The 18,870-nt window shown below is 34.2% G+C and overlaps 2 protein-coding genes across 3 annotated transcripts in view; one reads left to right on the forward strand and one right to left on the reverse strand.

Annotated features, from left to right (window-relative positions):
* SNCA (synuclein alpha) overlaps positions 1 to 10,324 on the reverse strand; it is a 179,365-nt gene extending 169,041 nt beyond the window's left edge. Inside the window, exon 1 of the mRNA XM_054553433.1 lies at positions 10,208 to 10,324. The gene's annotated coding sequence lies outside the window, so the exon portion shown is untranslated. The remainder of the gene's footprint in view (positions 1 to 10,207) is intronic.
* MMRN1 (multimerin 1) overlaps positions 1 to 18,870 on the forward strand; it is a 73,312-nt gene that overhangs the window by 8,850 nt on the left and 45,592 nt on the right. The window contains exons 2-3 of one of the 2 annotated variants that reach the window (XM_054554164.2): positions 1,926 to 2,093; positions 6,589 to 7,441. In XM_054554164.2, the coding sequence (XP_054410139.1) occupies positions 6,837 to 7,441 (605 nt within the window). In that variant the 5' untranslated portion in view covers positions 1,926 to 2,093; positions 6,589 to 6,836. The remainder of the gene's footprint in view (positions 1 to 1,925; positions 2,094 to 6,588; positions 7,442 to 18,870) is intronic. The other variant, XM_054554163.2, reaches the window with a different exon arrangement.

Raw genomic sequence — 18,870 nt, forward strand, 5'->3', positions numbered from 1 at the left:
AAGTTAGCAAGTTATTTTTTTCCTTTGAGCACTTTAAAGATGTAATTCTATCGCTCTCTCTCATCTATTTGACTTAATGAAAAGTCAGCTATAATTATGTTCCCCTTTATGTGATATGGTGTGTTTTTTTTTTTACTGACAACTCATCAATTGTGTCTCATCAATTTTGAAAATTCTTACCCATAAATCTTTAAAAATTTTTCTTTTCTCCTAGCAAGTTATTTTTTTCCTTTGAGCACTTTAAAGATGTAATTCTGTTGCTCTCTCTCTCATCTATTTGACTTAATGAAAAGTCAGCTATAATTATGTTCCCCTTTATGTGATATGGCGTGTTTTCTTTTCCTGATAATTCATCAATTGTGTCTCATCAATTTTGGAAAATTCTTACCTATAAATCTTTAAAAATTTTTCTTTTGTCCTATTTACTCTCTCTTTTCTTCTTTATTCCCTCCATTTATAGGTGTGCTAAACCATATGAAATTGTTCCACAGATCTCAGACACTGTGTATTTCGTTCACATATTCATCTTTTTTGGGTTTCAGTTTTGATAATCTCTTCTGTCCTATCTTCACGTTAACTGCTTATTTTCTTTGATATTTCCAGTGTGCTATTAAGCTTATCAAATGACTTCTTCACTTTTGATATGTCTTATTTCTGGCATTTTCATTCAACTTTTTAAAAAATAATTTTTATCTCTGCTGAAATTCCCTTTCTATTCAGACATGTTGCTCACCTTCTATACCACATTCTATCGTAGTTATTTGAAATTCTCTCTCTTATACTTCCAGTATCTTGGTGTTTTCTTGATTTTTTAGGGTTTCTCTCTTGACCATGAATTACATTTTCTTATTTTTTCATTTGTCTTACAATTTTTATTGTATGAGGCATTATGCTTAAAAGAATAATAAAGGCTATAGTAAATAATATTTACCTCAGAGAAGGACATTTTTATCCTGTTAGCCGTTTAGTGTAGGAGTTGAGTTATCCCAATTTGTAATTGAGCTAGGTCTAATATAAACCAAAATTGTTGTAGCATTAAGTTTTAACTCACCATGCTCTTAAAATACTTTGAGGGCGTGATAAGGATTTTCCTTTTAACTAAGTTTGAGATCTGAGCACAGGCAAAGCTCTGGAGAGCTCTTTATCCTTGACAATACAGAGAAAAAGCTCTCTGAACTGTGTGTGATACAAGGCCTAAAATTAAGACACAGAATTATGTGCTGTCTTGACATCTGAAACCAGAGGGCGTTGATGGCCTTAACCCAAAAGTTTCCTTCCCCACTCTGCTCTTGTGGATAAGGTCCCCAGCCCAATATCCACTGCCTTATCAAGGGGACCAGGCATAGTTCCTGCTTATCCCTGAGTAGTAGGTTTCAGTTCCCTGCCAGCCCACAGAATTATTCGAACAAGCCAGTCACATCCGCCTGTGGGAGCCAGGGGACACCTCATACTCTTGATATTACAAAGTCTGCCTTCTAGCATTGTTGATTGTTCACTGTGTTCCCGAGTGCAGCACTGGTGTGGCCCTGCGTGATGTGCTGTGTCCTCTTCCCCAGGGCCTTTAGTTTATGTATAAACTGCTGCCAATCTCATCAATTCAACACTAGACATCATGTGTTCACCCATTCCTATAACCTTAGGGTGGGAATTCCTTCCTCACCAAGGGGTGAAGAGAGAGTGATTAAAATACTACTTTACAATGAAAAATCTTCTTCTACTTCACAATGAAAAATCATTTTTTAAAAAATCTCTAGTACATTTTCATTTCTTTCCAGACCCACCCTTGGATTTCTACACCTTGGAAGACGTTTTTCCAACCTCTTTCCTTATCTCTAGCCTTTGGAGGACCTTTCCTCCAAAGTGTACTCAGTGAAGACCTGCCATGCCTCGAAGCTATTGATTTGCTTTCTTTTCCTTTCACTCAGCTTTTGGAGACTATGGCAGTGTACTCAGGCGAGGCTTCTTGATGAAATTTCTGGCTCCTCTGTTGGCCTTCTCTGACACTACCCCAACAGGAGAATGAGAGTTGGGACACCTTGTTACAACCTCGTGAGGTGGAAGTTTAATTCTCCCTTCAGGCTTTGCTGGCAAGGGTGGGTACTTTTGTTTTTTATTTTGCTTTTTTTTTTTTTCCCCCTGTGCTGTATGGTGGGAGTAGAGTGGTTATTTTTCTAAAACTTTCCCTTTTTTCCAGGCTGACAATCCTCTAGTCCTTGGCCTAAAGAGAGCTTTTATTGGGGCTTTTATTGTTTGTGCCCACTGGCGTTCCTAGTTTGCCAAATTCCCCAGTACCCAGAAATGAGGCAAAAGAAAACTTGGGAACTCAGTGCTTCATTGTTCCTTGGGTCACCTAGCCATTCTGCCTTCTTTTCTCCACTCTTCAGAGTCTTATTCTATTTGTTCTGTATATAATGTCTATGATTTTCAGATGTACTTAGCAGAAGGAATAGGGAAATATGTCTATTCCATATTTCCAGAATCGGAAGTCGCTAATGATAATCACTTGATAACCAGATACAACTTTCCATTAAGAAAATGAAAATATTGTTATTTCTAAAATGATCAAAAGAAATGAGTTTTGTACTCTTTCACTTCAAGGGTACTGTTCTACTTAAATGGGAAATATAAAATCAGCAATGGCATGGTTCTGTGAACTATTCATACATTCATTTTCTCATGAGGGGTATTTGGTCATCTTTATCAGTATGTTCCTTATGATCTTAAAAAAGTTAAAACTTCAATATTAGGACAAATATGTTATTTTTTTCCTGATAAACTAATACGTTTCTCTCACTCAATATTAAGAATTATATAGTTCATTAATTGTCCATCTTCCCTTTCCTGCCAGCCCACTCAAACCTAAATTTTCTTACTTTCAACTTATTTGCTTATCTGAAATTTTTCCAGCATCACTACTGCTTCATTATCTCTTATTCTACAACTCCCAGTCTTCGGTTTATTATTCTAATGTGGCTGTGAGGGCTTCAAAATAAACCTTCACATATTTATTCTTAGAATAGATAATGTAGAAACAATGGGCTTTCTGAATTTTCTTTAGGAGTAACTTATAGGAGGCAATCTGACTGAAAGGGTATTTCGGAAGACTTTGGAAGGTGTGTTCCTGGAACAAATTCATTATATTTATTTAGACTACTTTTTTTTTCTTTTGTGCAGTTATAAGAATGTGAAATAGAGCCCTCCTCAACCCATTTGTTATCACTATACATACGAGCTTCACCCATTCGTTCACTGATTCAACAAATATGTATTGAATACCTACTGAATCAGAATTGGGCATAAATATCTGTTCTAACAATTACTAATGTGTTACCCTAGGAAGTTATTTAACTTCTTTATGTTTAACTTCCCATGAGCATAATGAGAATAGAATACTTACCTAACATGTTTGTAAGAATTAAATAATATGCCAAATTTAACTTACCTAGCACATCGACTCATCAAAATCATGCAGAAATCAGTTTCTCTTCTTCTCCAGCCCTTTTGCTGTATGTTGATAACCTCCTTTGTCCACATGCGAATTTGATGGGTTTTCAATATTTTTCAAACACCATTAAATTGAAAAAGCTCTAAAATTTGTTTTCTTCAATTATTTTTGACAGATACGTCTTATGGAGGAAGGTCATAATGAAATCATATTTTGGATGTTTTAAACTATTTTAAGAAAATAGGAATTTCTCATGTGAAAAATGAAGAAAACAGCTGCTGAAAAATCCTATTAATCTGGTGGAGGTTAGCCCATATCCCCAACATTTTACAAAGAATAAGTCTTGCAGCTATAAAAATGCTTTGAATAATACACAGCTCCATCTACAGTGAACTTCTCAATCTAAAATTCTCTTTTAACTCACATTTATATTTTCTTTTAACTTGATAATCTTTTTTTGTTTTTTTTCTTGTTGTTAGAAAATTAATTCATATGCATTATAAGGTGGAAAATAACCAAACCCATTATCTCATCACCTACAGACAACCCATGTTGCAGTATATAGTGAATCCTATGTTTATGATACAATGAAAAATGACATAAAAATCTCCTGATAGCTCATAATATAATAAATTCCATGATTTTTATCTTATAAAATATTCATGGTGAGCAAATGGCAAGATGGTAAAACATAATTAATATAAACAACCAAGTGGGAAATGGGAGGTATAGCAAAATGACGGGGTCCAGGTATACAAAACTGATGATATAGTTTAATCCAACAATAGTATTTTAGTATCTAGTATCTAGTATAATAGTATCTAGAAGAATGAGTAAACTGAATACTCTTCAGTCGGTCATCTCAGTAATATTATTTTTCTTAATTGTTATTTGATGAGTATTAATTAGTCTCAGAAAGCAGAATTTGAGACAAGGCCTCTGACAGTTTCTGGAGTATTTTATACCTCTAATTAAGGGCTGATCCATACATCCAAAATCACTAAATGAGCTTGAGATTCCCTGGGGAGTTAAAGCGCAAGATGGCTTAGTAGATCAATAGTGAGATACAGAACCTCTAGCCTTTTGATTGCAGGGTCACTTGTAAGCTAGGATAGGAGTGAGCAAAAGTCATTATTGGTCAATACCTTAGAAGTGGTTAAATGAATTGCTTAGCTTTGTTCAGTTTTTATTATCGTTGGATAACTATTTGTTATCAGTTATAGACCCAATGGGTGACATTTTACCACTAAAGTTCACTTGCCAGAACAGGTTTGAATAGTCTTTCAAACTGTAGAAGGAAACAAAAAATCAGTGAGTGTCATTATTCTGGCAGTTTTGTAAATCTTCAAAACAGTCCATTCATCTATCTTTACTAAATCTAGGAAAATTGGTGTAAAATTGAATATAAATAGGAATATTTTTCCTAAATTTTATGAAATTACTGCTCTTCTATAAGCCAAAGCTAGTTTCTTCTGTGTTTTCCAGATAAAGACACTGTAAAGCCTTTTTCTTTCTACTGAAAACCATGTTTGTATTGTGACAGTTGTGCAGTTTCATTGCTCTTTTTAGTAACGAATCGTTTCCTGGATTGTCTCTGCTGGACCTTTTTGCTCCTTTACTAAGGCAAGTTTTGTAGATTGTTCTGTGGTATTTCTGAGAAATGGATGCTTTTTACTCCATATCAGAGTCGATTGGGGTTGCTGATGATTGTCTTAGTTTAAATAAATACTCTCTAGTAGGTCAACAATACACTTATGGAAATAAATGGCAAAGATTGAGGGAAGAAAAAAATATTAAGCCCAAGTGGTTAGTAGCTCGAGGAAGAATTAGGCCTTATTTCAAATCCTGGTGCACTGTGTCCAGGAATAAGGACTAGAGAAAATATCTACAATAAAACATAACCAAGCAGGCATTAGATTTCCAATTCTCTAATTTTGAAAGATGGAACTTAATAATCTAAAAACAAAAAATAAAATCTAATAATAGTTTAATAACCAATGACTGAATATTTAGCAAGAGCATAATGCCTGGCACAGAAGTTGACAGAAAGATTGGTTACACATGGATTTAGCTTTCAAATAACATAACAGACAATTAGCAAATTGACAGCAAAGAATATTTTTGCTTTCCGTATAATCCTAGCACATAAGAGAGTGCTTTGCACAGAATGAGGGGTTATGTAACTACTGAATTCGTGAATACATAAATAAATGAATGAGTGAATGAATGAACAAACTATTATAACTTAGTTTATATATCTATTTAAACAGGCTGATATGAAATTTTATAGATGAGAGGTTAATTGAAATCTGAGGATCAGAGATTTGCTAGAGAAATTAAATGATAAATCTCATGAAACATCTCTACCAGAAAAAAACACGTAGAAAACTCAGATAAATCTAGTTCTCTGCTACCTACAACTGGCATAATTTTGTCCTACAGTAAATGTATAAAAGCATTCTATACGATCCTATTTTAATTTATTTTTATGTGACTCCATTTTTTCTTTATCTATCCCTTACTAGTAAAATATTGGTTACCCCCAACCACCAGACAATCAGGATTGGAAAATAAAGGAAGTAAAATTCTGATTATTTATTCCATTAGTGGGTATCTCTGGTAGAAGTTCCAGGAGCAAAATTTAAAGTGACTTCCTGGTATACCTGTCTAATTCAATTACTTATGCTTTCCTTTTCTGTTATTACTTATAATCATTGAGATTAAGTAATGATACAGCTGAAGCATATTTATAAAAATAGAAAGATATACATGTATGTAGATAGATGTTTTATAATTTAGGGTATATGTACCGTATGAAAGGATAGAGACACTGTAAACAAGCTTTTGATTATGTGTATGCATGTGGATATACACTTGAACAAAATGCATCTCTCTGGATAGAGCACAGCAGATAAGAAGTATCATAAAAACTTTTCTCAGTGTCTTTATGTAGTAGAACAAAATGTTAAAACTCCTGTATTCAGTCTATACCAACAAAATTTTACACTATCGTGAACCTGAAATTTCTCTTTGAAATCAGTGAAACGTGAAACAAGGGTGTGCTCAGGAAAAGAAAGTTACTTCATATTTTTCTCATGGGTTTTCCTGATAATAATTGCCTGTGTTTTCCCATTTACCCTTAGCTTTGTCAGAGATCCTTCAGCACTTCCATAGAGCCATCCCACTAGAGGTCACAGATCACAAAAACCCTACAGAAACAGGAAACTGAACTTCCTGAGTACACTACAAAACACAGAAACCTGTTTCCTCTACACATCTCAAACTGGCAAAACTCAGTCTTAGCAGATTCAGTGTGGAAGCAGCTATCAAAAAGGCCATACGGATTTTGTCCCCAAATTTCACATGAGCTACCTTGCTTCAAACTACTGAGATGAAGGGAGCAAGATTATTTGTCCTGCTTTCTAGTTTATGGAGTGGGGGCATTGGGCTTAACAACAGTAAGCATTCTTGGGCTATACCTGAGGATGGGAACCCTCAGAAGACTATGCCCTCTGCTTCGGTTCCTCCAAATAAAATACAAAGTTTGCAAATACTGCCAACCACTCGCATCATGTCAGCGGAGATAGCTACAACTCCAGAGGCAAGAACTTCTGAAGACAGTCTTCTCAAATCAACACTGCCTCCCTCAGAAACAAGTGCACCTGCTGAGGGCCTGAGAAACCAAACTTTCACATCCACAGAGAAAGCAGAAGGAGTGGTCAAGTTACAGAATCTTACCCTCCCAACCAACGCTAGCATCAAGTTCAATCCTGGAGCAGAATCAGTGGTCCTTTCCAATTCTACACTGAAATTTCTTCAGAGCTTTGCCAGAAAGTCAAAAGAACAAGCAACTTCTCTAAACGCAGTTGGAGGCGCTGGAGGCACTGGAGGAGTGGGAAATCGAGCCCCACGGGAAACATACCTCAGCCGGGGTGACAGCAGTTCCAGCCAAAGAACTGACCACCAAAAATCAAATTTCGAAACAACTAGAGGAAAGTAAGAAATCTTCTTTTCTTTTTGCTCTTTCTCTGTCTATCAGGTCTAGAAGATTGCAAGTGAAATTTACCTCACTCCCAGAAAATTATTTCAAATTCAAAATGAAATCGGATCATATTTATAATTTCGCCATTTCAGTTAGATAAAGTTATTGTTAATTTATCTAATAGGGAAAAATGAACAAATAAAATGCAGCAATTTTGTTTTAACTGAAATAATCATTCACTTTTCTACTCACTTGTAGAGGTGGTTTTACTTAATTCTATTGCCAAGCAAACTAGCACCATGGTGGCTGTTAGTTTAATTCAACTCAAGGATATGTTGATTGTGTTCCCAATCATATCCACAATATGAAAGACAAAAATAAATAAATAAATAAAATTGGGGCATGAACAGATTTGAAAATTGGAATAGCAGTATTATAAAAAGTAACAGTTGTCAAAGATCGAACCAAGCACACCAGGGGTGCAATCCTGGCTTCAGTATGGTCTAGTTCCATGATTTTGAGCAACTCAATTGATCTCTGTGAACCTCAGTTTCTTCATATGGAAACTACAGACTTAATACAAGGACAAGGAATGTCAATAAAAATAAAACTTTGCAGGGTTCTCGTTCAGATAAAAATGAATGAAAAGTGCTTAGATGCATGCTTCTCACAGAATAGGTGCTCAACAACTCAAATTTTGCTAGTACTGTGATTATTTTGAGTTGTGTTGCCAGCATGAATATGATGAATCAGAAAACCTATTTTTCAAATTAATTTTAATTTAAAGTTAGAGCAATTTGAATGGTTGAAATAAAATAAAACAAATTTAAAGGAGTATTGTTAAAGAGGGTTTTCAAAAGAAGTGATAGTCAAATCAAAATAAACGAAGAAAAAATATCTGGGTGGGTCAATATTTTATTCATTTAATGCTCAGAGTCATCTGTATGTTTGGAATACTAGAAGTTTAGTGTTGCAAAACTAAACTTACAAATACTTTTTACATGTAATAATACAAAGTCAAGACACCAGACATGTCTTGGGAGCAAAATGGGGTTAAATATCTTACTAATAATAAAATAAAATTCAAGTTAAAAATAGAAGTTGACACACCTGCTATGTGAAAGGCATTTGATTAAAGCTGTTGCTGATATAAAGGTGAGAAGAGGAGAGACACTGGTAAGAATTCTAGCCAATGAATTTACTTATTTCTGTATTATTTATTATTCAAGTCTATTTTTCACTATATTTCAAAAGTTATAGAATTTTTTGAAATATATAAGTAAATCTGATTGTAACTAAAAAAGTATTCACTTGGTGGACTTTGGAACAATCCCAGCTTACTGTAAAACAAATAGTACAGATTACAATATGTTCACTTTGGGACAAGTAAATTTACCATTAAAAAAACATTTAACAGACATGTATTAATCTTTCTCATTTTGGGGGACAACAGGATTTTATCTATTAAATAATCAGAAATGTCATTTATTGAGAGCTTTTTCTAAATCACTTGAGTGCATCATTTCTGTTAATCATATTTTATTAGAGGCTGTAATTAAATTTTTAAAAACTAATTACAGTAAAACCCTTGGACATTCATGAGAAACGATTGTGAGCTTTTCAGAGATGCTATAGCTAAGAATTTTTTTTTTTTTTGAGTCGGAGTCTTGTTCTCTTGCCAGGCTGGAGTGCAGTGGCATGATCTCGGCTCACTGCAATCTTCAACTCCCAGGTTCAAGCAATTCTCCTGCCTCAGCCTTCTGAGTAGCTGGGACTACAGGTGGTGCGCCACCACACCCAGCTAATTTTTGTATTTTTAGTAGAGATGGGGTTTCACCATGTTGACCAGGATGGTCTCGATCTCTTGACCTCGTGATCCACCCACCTCAGCCTCCTAAAGTGCTGGGATTACAGGCGTGAGCCACTGCACCCAGCCAGAATTTTTTAATAGAAAGAGAAATATAATAAACAGAACAAAGAGACAATTCAAGTTAAAATAGCATTGAAATTTTACATACCATATAGAAAGTGGCATACAGTTGTGTCATAATTAGAACTAGTAACTAATAGTTTGATAAATACTAGTTTTTAAATAAATGCTAGTTGTTTTATCCAAGGTACTTGCTTTCAAAGGTTGGGAACAATTTGATGAATATTTATAATTTGCCCATCATTTGCCAGCACTGTGCTAGGCTTTGGGATACACAGAATTTAAAAAAATAATAATAATTCCTCCTTCTAAGGAATATTCCCTATAAAAAGTAAACACTAACATACCTATCAGACTTCAAAAAATTTTAATATGTGCTATGAGAAAACAAGATATTAAAGGTATAACTCGCTGAACAGAACTTTATCCTCTGGATTTTCCAACAAAAATAATCTTAAATTCTTTCTATAGAAAAGTACCAACTGCATGTAGGGATTCTCTCATTTGAGGTCCTGGAGAGTCTGAGGTTTTCTTTTAGTAATCCTTTCCATTACCAAGATTCCTTACTCATTAGGCCATGCGAATGACAATGGCATTAGAGAAAAACCTAGGTCCTTTGCTTTTGGACACAGTGCTGCTGCAAACCCTTGATAAGGTCAAAAGAAGTCCTTTGTACTTTCATTTGATTGGCAAATAATAATAATAATAGTAGCAAATACTTATATGGCATCTGTTACTAGTACTCTATTATTGTGAGTGAATATATTCACTCATTTAATCATTACTATAACTCTATAAAGAAGAGAAAGATTTTATCATTATTTCTTTACAGAGGGATTAAGTAGCTTACCTAAGGTCACTTGGCGAACAAAGCTCAGGGCAAAGATTCAAATCCAAGCTGGCTGGCTTTAGAGTCATAGCTCTCAGCTCCTATATTATACTTCCTTGGCAGGTACAGTCTCTTATCACAAGTGGGAGGATAAGTGTGACCAGTTCGCTTCCCAGCTCATGAGGCTTCACAGGCTATTGGTTGCCTCCAGAATACAATCTAGATTTGTTACCCAGTTAGTCATACGATGCCACCCTAGATCTGCCTCCTGCCTACCTCCCCAACCTCATCTTCCGCCACTTCCTGCCTATTCAAATAAAGTAGTTCTCTGGTCCAATATATGCTGTTTGTTAAACCCACCTTTCTTCCCTGTCTGCCCCTCTGACTAACAATGGCCCTCTTTTGCTATCGTTGTCTCCTTTCACACCTAATAATAACTCCAGGAAGCCTTCTCAGGTAAAGTTAGGTGGCCTTTCTAACTGCTCCTACAGGTCTCTTTGAATTCCCCTGTTCACTGTACTTACGACACTGCATAATAATAATAATGAATTTGTAGTATCTTTGCATATAGGGACTTGTTTTCAGAGCTAGCAAAGTCTCTGGTTTATAGCAGGTACACAATCAATATTTAATCATACTGAATGTGAAATATGAGGATTAATATGTGAATATAAAGAAGAAAGCTTCCCAAATAAGTATTTGCATTTGTTTATGAAAAAACCTGGTTGATTTAGAATAAACTCATATTTGTTCTTTTTTCTACCACTCTTAGAATTTTATAATAATTCTTAGTAAAAGGAGTATTTATGTTTATTACAGGTTCTTTTCTAGATTATTCAGGATTATTCTGACATATTTTTGTTTCATCCTGTAGTTTTTCTTCTTTTTTTTTAGCATTGCAGGAACTCCTGGCTAAAATAGACCTATGGTTTTCTGTCTGGCAGAGTGGGTGTTAGTCAATGACCAAGCACTTTGAAATAGGAAGGATGGAAATAAGAAATTAGGATTAGTGTATTTATATGTTGAACAAATATTTGCTGAACACCTTATCTGTCCCCAGCACTGTGCTTGTGCTGGGAGTAAAACAATGAACAAGGACTCCTACATGTCCTGCCTTATGGAACCAAGAGCCCAGTGGCAGAGGTGAGAGGAGGAATAACAGCGAATCACAAATGCTGATTCTGAATAAAGCTTAAGAAATTGTAGAGTATAACAGGGGGAATGGCCTACCAATTGTGAATGGGGTCAGTAAACCTTGCCTGAGAGGATAATAGGGGAAATGAGGTAATGATACAATCCAACTGCCTACTTAACTTTTCCCACAATTCCCAACCCCTGTACACATGTGTCTTAATTTTTACCAAATCAGTGAATGACTAGTTCCATAACTAAAACCTTGGATAGATCTTTGGCATTTTTCTCTCCCTCCTGGTTTTTATCTAATCTATCAAAAAGTCTTGTTACACCTCTAATACATCCCAAATACCTCAGCTTCTCTCCATCTTCTATTTGCCGTTATTCACCACTAGTGTTCTAATTGGTCCACTTCTTTCCACTCTTGTCTACCATAATCCATGATCCACAAAAGGGAGGGATCTTTTGAACATTTAAGTCAGATTAATGCATTTCACTGGATGTAAGTCTTCATTATTGTAAGTGACACATTATTTTAGGTACTAATCAGAAGGAAAAGTATGACATCACACTTGCTTAATTTGAATTTTTAGATTTGTCTTTCAGACTTTGAGATTTTGGTCACATACCACTTTTGCAAACTTAAGAAGAAGATGTAAGTGAAACCGGTAAAGTATTTCGAAGGCAATGGCAACAACTGCTATCTGACCACTAGTGACTGAAAAATGCCTTTGATTTCAAGACACATTCTTGATTTCAGAGATGTGTGTCTTAAAATCTGTGAAATTTGGTCTTTCATTCACTGTCACACTCCAAGCTCACTGTACTTCATTTCCTCCAGCCACTCTGGCTTCCTTTCTGTTTATTGAACATGTCAAGTTAATACGCATCTCAAAGGAAACTTTTTTTGCTCTTGCTGGAATGTTCTTTCTGCACCTTTTATAATGAAGGACGCCTGTTCCACTTGCACCTCCAGCTTTAATGTCACCTCCTCAAAGGGATCTTCTCTGATCACCCAATGTAAAGTTAACTATCCTCTCACTTGCCATTCCTTATTTTGTCACCCTTATTTTTTCTTTGTAGGAATTATTTGAAATTATTCTATTTATATAGACAATAGTGTATTTTATGTCTTTCCGCAATACATCCCTTGAAAACAGGGACATTGCCTGTCTTATTACTACTCTATTTGCTGCCTAGAACGGTGCCACGCGCGTAGAAAGAGCTCAATAAAACTCTGTAAAACCATGGATTATTAGACGGGTTTGGCATCCAGAGGGGAGATCAAGGCTAGAGATATAAATTTGGCAAAACATTGGTATATAGAAATGTATTAAGTCATGAATGTGGATGATACTGAAAGAAAGAAGGACCTAGAATTATGAACGGAGAATCTCTAATATTTGATGAACTGATAGTGGTGGATGCCAGCAATACAGCCTTAAATGGGGTGACCAGAGAAGTTAGGAAGGAATCTATAAAAGTGTGGTGTCATAGAGCAAAGGAAGAAAATATTTTAAGAAGGAGGTAAGTGATCAACAGTGTGAAATGCTGCTGAAAAAGACAAAATGAGGACTGAAAAATAGCTACTATTTCAGTTTAGTGAGCACCATGCTCTGGCCTGAGAGAATTGAGGTATGAAGGAAGGCAAAAGAGAGCCATTAAAGCCAACACAATTAAGGAGGGCTTTTATGAAAAAAAAAAAAAAAAAAAAAAAAAGAGAAAGTGGTCAGAAGCTAAGGCTAGTCCAAACATTTATTTTTTGTGTTTGTTTCTTATTATATTTCATTTTACATACAGAGGGCTCATACATATGTTAACATGTTAATGAGAAGGGTCAGAGGAAGGTAAAATTTGAATATGCAGTAAAAAGGGGGTTTTTTTTCTGAGTTTAATGACAAATTAGAAAATTAGAAATTATTATTTCTGAGTTTAATGACAAATTAGAAAATTATTTTCTGAGTTTAATGACAAATTAGAAAATTACAAAAATTAACCATTAAATTCTGCTATCATAATATACATTTTTTTCTGCTCATTTTGTGTGAGTTATGAATAGGTTTTAGAAGTGAATTATCTGATCAGCTAAATTCTTGTGTTGTTTTCAAAGTTATTATTAGGCCTAATAACATCCAAAATGGGTTATTCTTACATGCTGTAAAATTCTAAAGAGAAATCATTATACTAAAGGGTATTTTCTTATATCTTTGTGAAATAGATGTCTCTATTACATTACTGCCAGTGAAATAAACACTATATAAAGTATATTCTCTATCAACTTTTACTCATTAATCACATTCTTTATTTCATTACTTTGCTGTTTCTACTACGTTACTATAAATATATATTGCATTTCATATGCTAGAATTTAATGAGTGCTTATATATTCCTAATAATTAAGTGGGAACTTTTTGTATTCGCACACCTTCTGCTTTTCTGAATATAAAACTATAATTTTAAATTTATTATTTGGGGGTAAATGCTAAGAGAGTAAGTTTACAGGAACTGGATCCAGCATAGAATTCTGCATCACGGCATCTGTTAGCCTGCCTTTGTGGTCTGCACGCTGGGAAAGCCTGACACCTACTGGAATAGAAACAGTCTACAATGCCCGGAATATGCTCAAGTCACAGTTAATTGCGGCAAAGGGGGAAACAAAAAATAAAATTAGGTAAAATAAAACAAATTTATGGAAAAGATTATATTAAAACTTGACTTTAAGAATCATTACTTATAAAAGATATATGTTATACATATTTAATTCGATGTACCACTTTAAAAATACACTTTTCACTTTAAAATTGGAAAATAGGTTGGATCCAAACAGCAAACTCTATGCACATCCTGTGATGGGCATACATTCAGCTCATTCTCATAAAACTTTACACTGACAATATTGTGTATAGACAGTAATTTGTGGCTGTGAGGCACTCTACAGTCATCTATCATTGAAAACTCAATTACATTCACCACACTGTTCCCACTACAGATAGCAAATTAATTATGCCTGAAAAAAATATTTTAATTGCAAAAGTTGGTACATAAAAAAGTGTTTCTTCTTAAAGTCTAAATTAACCACAAATCAAAGTTTCTAAAATTCCCCATGGTCTGAGCTTTGCATAATTGCTTTTCAAAAAATTATTTTAAATATCAATTTATTTATATGATTCTTTTACAAAACTGATATTTTTATCTCAGTTTGAATACTATATAAAATTTTGTAAAAGAATTAAGCATATAAAGATACACTACAAAAAAGAACCACAAACATAAATTATTTTGTTGTTAGGAAATAAAACAGTGATTTTCTTAAGGAAATAAGTATTGAGATGAACTTGTCTTTTGGACTGTTAGCCAAAGCTAAATATCAAATGTCTAATGCTTTATTTAAATATAATTTACATATCAATAATGTTTTTACTAAGTTTAAATTCTTGCTTCCCATTTTTATTATCCTTTTTCATGTTGTATTTATTTCCCTTGAATTATTTTCTTATTTATCACTAGTGAACTACATGCAAATTAGTCTTTCAAATTAATAATTTGATTAAAAACTTCTATTTTTAGCTTGATTGGAAAAAATAAAGATTTTAATAAATAGATTCTATAACACTTTGGAAGTATTTATGTTCATGACTTCTTAAGACTGTAGAGACATTCTGAATGTTTTTTTTTTCCTGAGAGGCAAGCTTCATCATCTGAATTGAACATAAATGATGATGATGCTCTTCTGTATTGGCTTTATGGCAATTATTGACTTGAAACATACAAGCAATTATGGTTAAGATGAATTTATCAGGTCATTAAAGAAGCAAAACAGGAGCTGTGTCTCTTTGTATCTGAGGCAAAAAAAATATTGAGGCCATATTATATACACCCTCTTCAAAAAAAATCCCACTTAACTCTGAATCATTTAATTATTATGAGTAGTGATAGCAGCAAGTATTTTACTTTTCTTAAAACATTTATTCTCACGACAATCGTGTGAGATAGATAATATTATTGTAGATGCTTCGTAGATGAGGAAGTCACTTTTGCCAAAGTCATGGCTATAAATTGTGGAGTCAAGATCTAAAAGCAGGTAGCCTGGCTCCAGCAACCAACTATGTTATGGGAAATTTTTCAGGGAAATTTTTCTTTATTTTCTTTTGCTTATGCAGGTGTGCCCACTGCCCCCACCCCTCACTTTCGCCTAATTCAGGATTAGAAAAAAAAACAAAAAAAACTCTAGGCACAGAAATACACTCTTTTCTTTATTCACCCCTATGTGTGGAGTTAAAAGGAGAATAAAAGTCTTGTCCAGCAGGCAGACCTTCATCATCAGAAATGATCTTCTAATTCTGACCTACAAGGTGAAAAAAACATGTATTGATGACAGCTCTGATGTTGCCAGAAATGCCTCATTCCCCTCCTCCTTCCTTCTTTTCCCCTTTCCTGTTCTTTTGTCCTATTTTTTCATCCTTTGCTCTATTTCTTACTTTTTCTTCTTCAACTCTCTCTGATTTTGACAAGAGACATGCAAAATTATTGTTTATCACTTTGTGTGGCATTTTTTTCAGTATGTATGTATTTATTTATTTTTACTGTGGTAAAATATACATTAAAAAATTTACCATTCTATCCGTCTTTAAATGTACAGTTCTGTGGCTTTAAGTAGTTTCACATTGTTTTGCAGTCATCACTGCCATCTATTTCTGGAATGTTTTCATCTTCCCAAACTGAAGCTCTGTACCCATTAAAGAATAACTTCCCACTGCACCCTCCCCACTGTCCCTGGCAATCACCATTCTATTTTCTGTCTCTATGAATTTAACCACTTAAGTACATCATACAAGTGAAACTGTACAGTATTTGTCCTTTTGTGTCTAGTTTATTTCACTTAGCATAGTATTTTCAAGGTTCTTCCTTTTCAAAGTTGAATAATACCCCATTTTGAGTGTGTGTGTGTGTGTCTGTGTGTGTTTGTGTATGTGATTTTCTTTTTCCATTCATCTGTCAATGGACACATGAGTTGCCTCTACCTTTCTGTTATTGTGATACATGATATTTTAATGATGTTCTCAAATTAGGGTAATGTGCTAGGGAGAACACGTACTCTGACTAGTGGTGCTATCTAAAATCTGTTCTATTTTTATTGACTTAGGACACATAGTTTCCCTCAGGGACTTAATAATGGAACCGTTAAAACAAATGAGGCTTTAGCTGAATTTTTTCCCTGATTATTGACACCAATAAAAGTAGGTTTGTTAAGATATAGTTGCCTTTAAAATTCTATTTTCCTCTTTAAACAAATTATTTTTTACTAACTGATATTTTTTAAAAAGAGAGGGGGAATTAACCACATATGTCAGACTTATAGAGTTGAGAATGAAATGAGCAGGTTGGATTTGCAAAAAGTAGTAAACACTTATAAAAAATATAAGACTAACTTTTATATATTTAGGATATGTTTGTCCCACTTATCACTGAATTGGGTGGGGATTTTATCGCTATGGACTTCAGGAGTTTAGTGTAAAATGATGTACAACACTATTATTTCATAATTTTGCCATTAGTAATGGTCAGTTAAGTTTTGTTTGGATGTATTTTCATGCAATAATAATCTTATAATTAAGACAATAGTATTTTTCATGAGGTAAATTAGGAATAATATGAATAAATTATTCTCTTATGAGGCATTAATATTTTTCTCTCTAAATTAAGTCCCACCAGAGACTTAGTTCTTCACCTGAAGCATTTATGAATTCATTAATATATGCATATGTTGTCATTTGCAAACTGTAGTCCTCTCTAAGTACAAGGTAAAGAAATGGACATTTGAGATCTTATACTTTCTCAAGTCAGAGAGGAATAGGTGGGTATTAGATGAGGTGTGAGAGGTTATTACTAGAGTCACCTGATAATCTTATTTCTTCAAGAGAATGTTAATTTTCAGAAGCAGCTATATCTGTCTTGTCCTATTTCGTTTTCCTCTTGTTCCCCTTTAAATCTCTATGTTAAAGGGGATGATGGGAAACAAAGTTCATTCAATCCATAAAGTCTCCCCCAGAAACAAAATCTTCTCCAGTTTCTCAAAGAAAATTATATACCATTGGCTTGGTTTATGGTGGCGATTTTATTGTCTTACCTTGACTTTTAATGAACATCCTCAGGACGTGGTGTTTTCATACTATTGTGTCAATTAAAGCCACAGTTTATTAATATGAAAGTTTAAGTATTTAGCTTCTTTTGAATTAGATGACAAGCAATCTATTCATCTGGGTTCTAAGGACTAGTATAACTGAATAATGTTAGTTCTTAGATTATCCCTTTATTTCTTGGGAAAATATTCCATGTGGTCATTATTTAAAGCCATCTTTTTTGCTTCAGTCCTTTCTCACTCAGTTCAGGATAAGAATTGGTATGACTGGGCCATTATTTAGTCAATTAATGGAAGTTTTTTACTTTAGTCTTTTCACTAGTTTCCTGAAAGACTGAGTTTCTAAAATGTCAAAATAAAACATATAGTAAACTGTTTATTTATGATGCCTTCTCTTAGTTCATTATCCACAAGTCTTCGAGTTTTGTGAATCATAATAGAATCCTTTCCCCTCTTTATTTTATATGTTCAACAAGCTAGGCCTTTGCTAATAACCAAAGATGTCTGCTTTTCCCTAGAACAAACCTTTACCTATTAACTTGGAAAATCGAAAGAATCAATACAAGCTTTTTTCAGTACATGTTGCTGCACAAAAGCAACAGAGTTATTACCCTGAAAGAGAATCCCAAATGTGGTCTGCTGGATGGAAGGTTATGACCCCATGGAAAACTAAACACTTCAAAGTAACTGCTCTCCATCTACCATAATCAGTCTAGAAAGGTACAAAGGATTACTAGGTTTAAGCAAAATGCTTGTCTGGAATCATTGCATTTGCCTTTAAACTGCCCATCCCCATTTTGCCATGCTTCATTTTCTATTTTTAAACCTACATTTTCAGATAATTTGGCTTTAAAATTATATTTACATTTTTAATATCCCTTAATGAGCTTATTTCATTGGTAGCATAAACCTAATTACGAGTCACACCAGGGGCTCTTTTGCTGTGGATAGTTCTTCCAATTTACCCTGCATCAAAGATTGCTGGGCCATGAGCAGTCTGCTGATCTGCTTCTTTGCCTCCTCAACTATTTTAGTCATGAGGTTGTTTTAATGCTTAGGATTTCAAAAGGCCTCTGCCAGGTGACACTATCATTTTGCTTCACAGAGAATGAATATATTTTTTTCTTTTCAAAGCCCTGAGCATGTAGTGATGGTGATACTTGTGTTGTTTCTGCCCCACACTCCCTCCTCCACAGTCATTCAGAGAATGTTCATGTGACAATTTAATTGTGCTTCGGTTGAAGTGAGTCAGTCTCAGTAATTAGGATCATCATTGCATTTGCATGAGGAATCTAGTTAATTTTTTAAAGATCCCTTTATTGTGGTGCTCTCAGTTTTAAATCTTTTTTTTTTATTTCTTGCTTTTTCCAGTTCTTTGTTTTACATTATTTTTGCCTCAATTGTCACCAGT

Source organism: Pongo abelii, chromosome 3, assembly GCF_028885655.2.
Source record: "Pongo abelii isolate AG06213 chromosome 3, NHGRI_mPonAbe1-v2.0_pri, whole genome shotgun sequence".
Classification (NCBI taxonomy): domain Eukaryota; kingdom Metazoa; phylum Chordata; class Mammalia; order Primates; family Hominidae; genus Pongo; species Pongo abelii.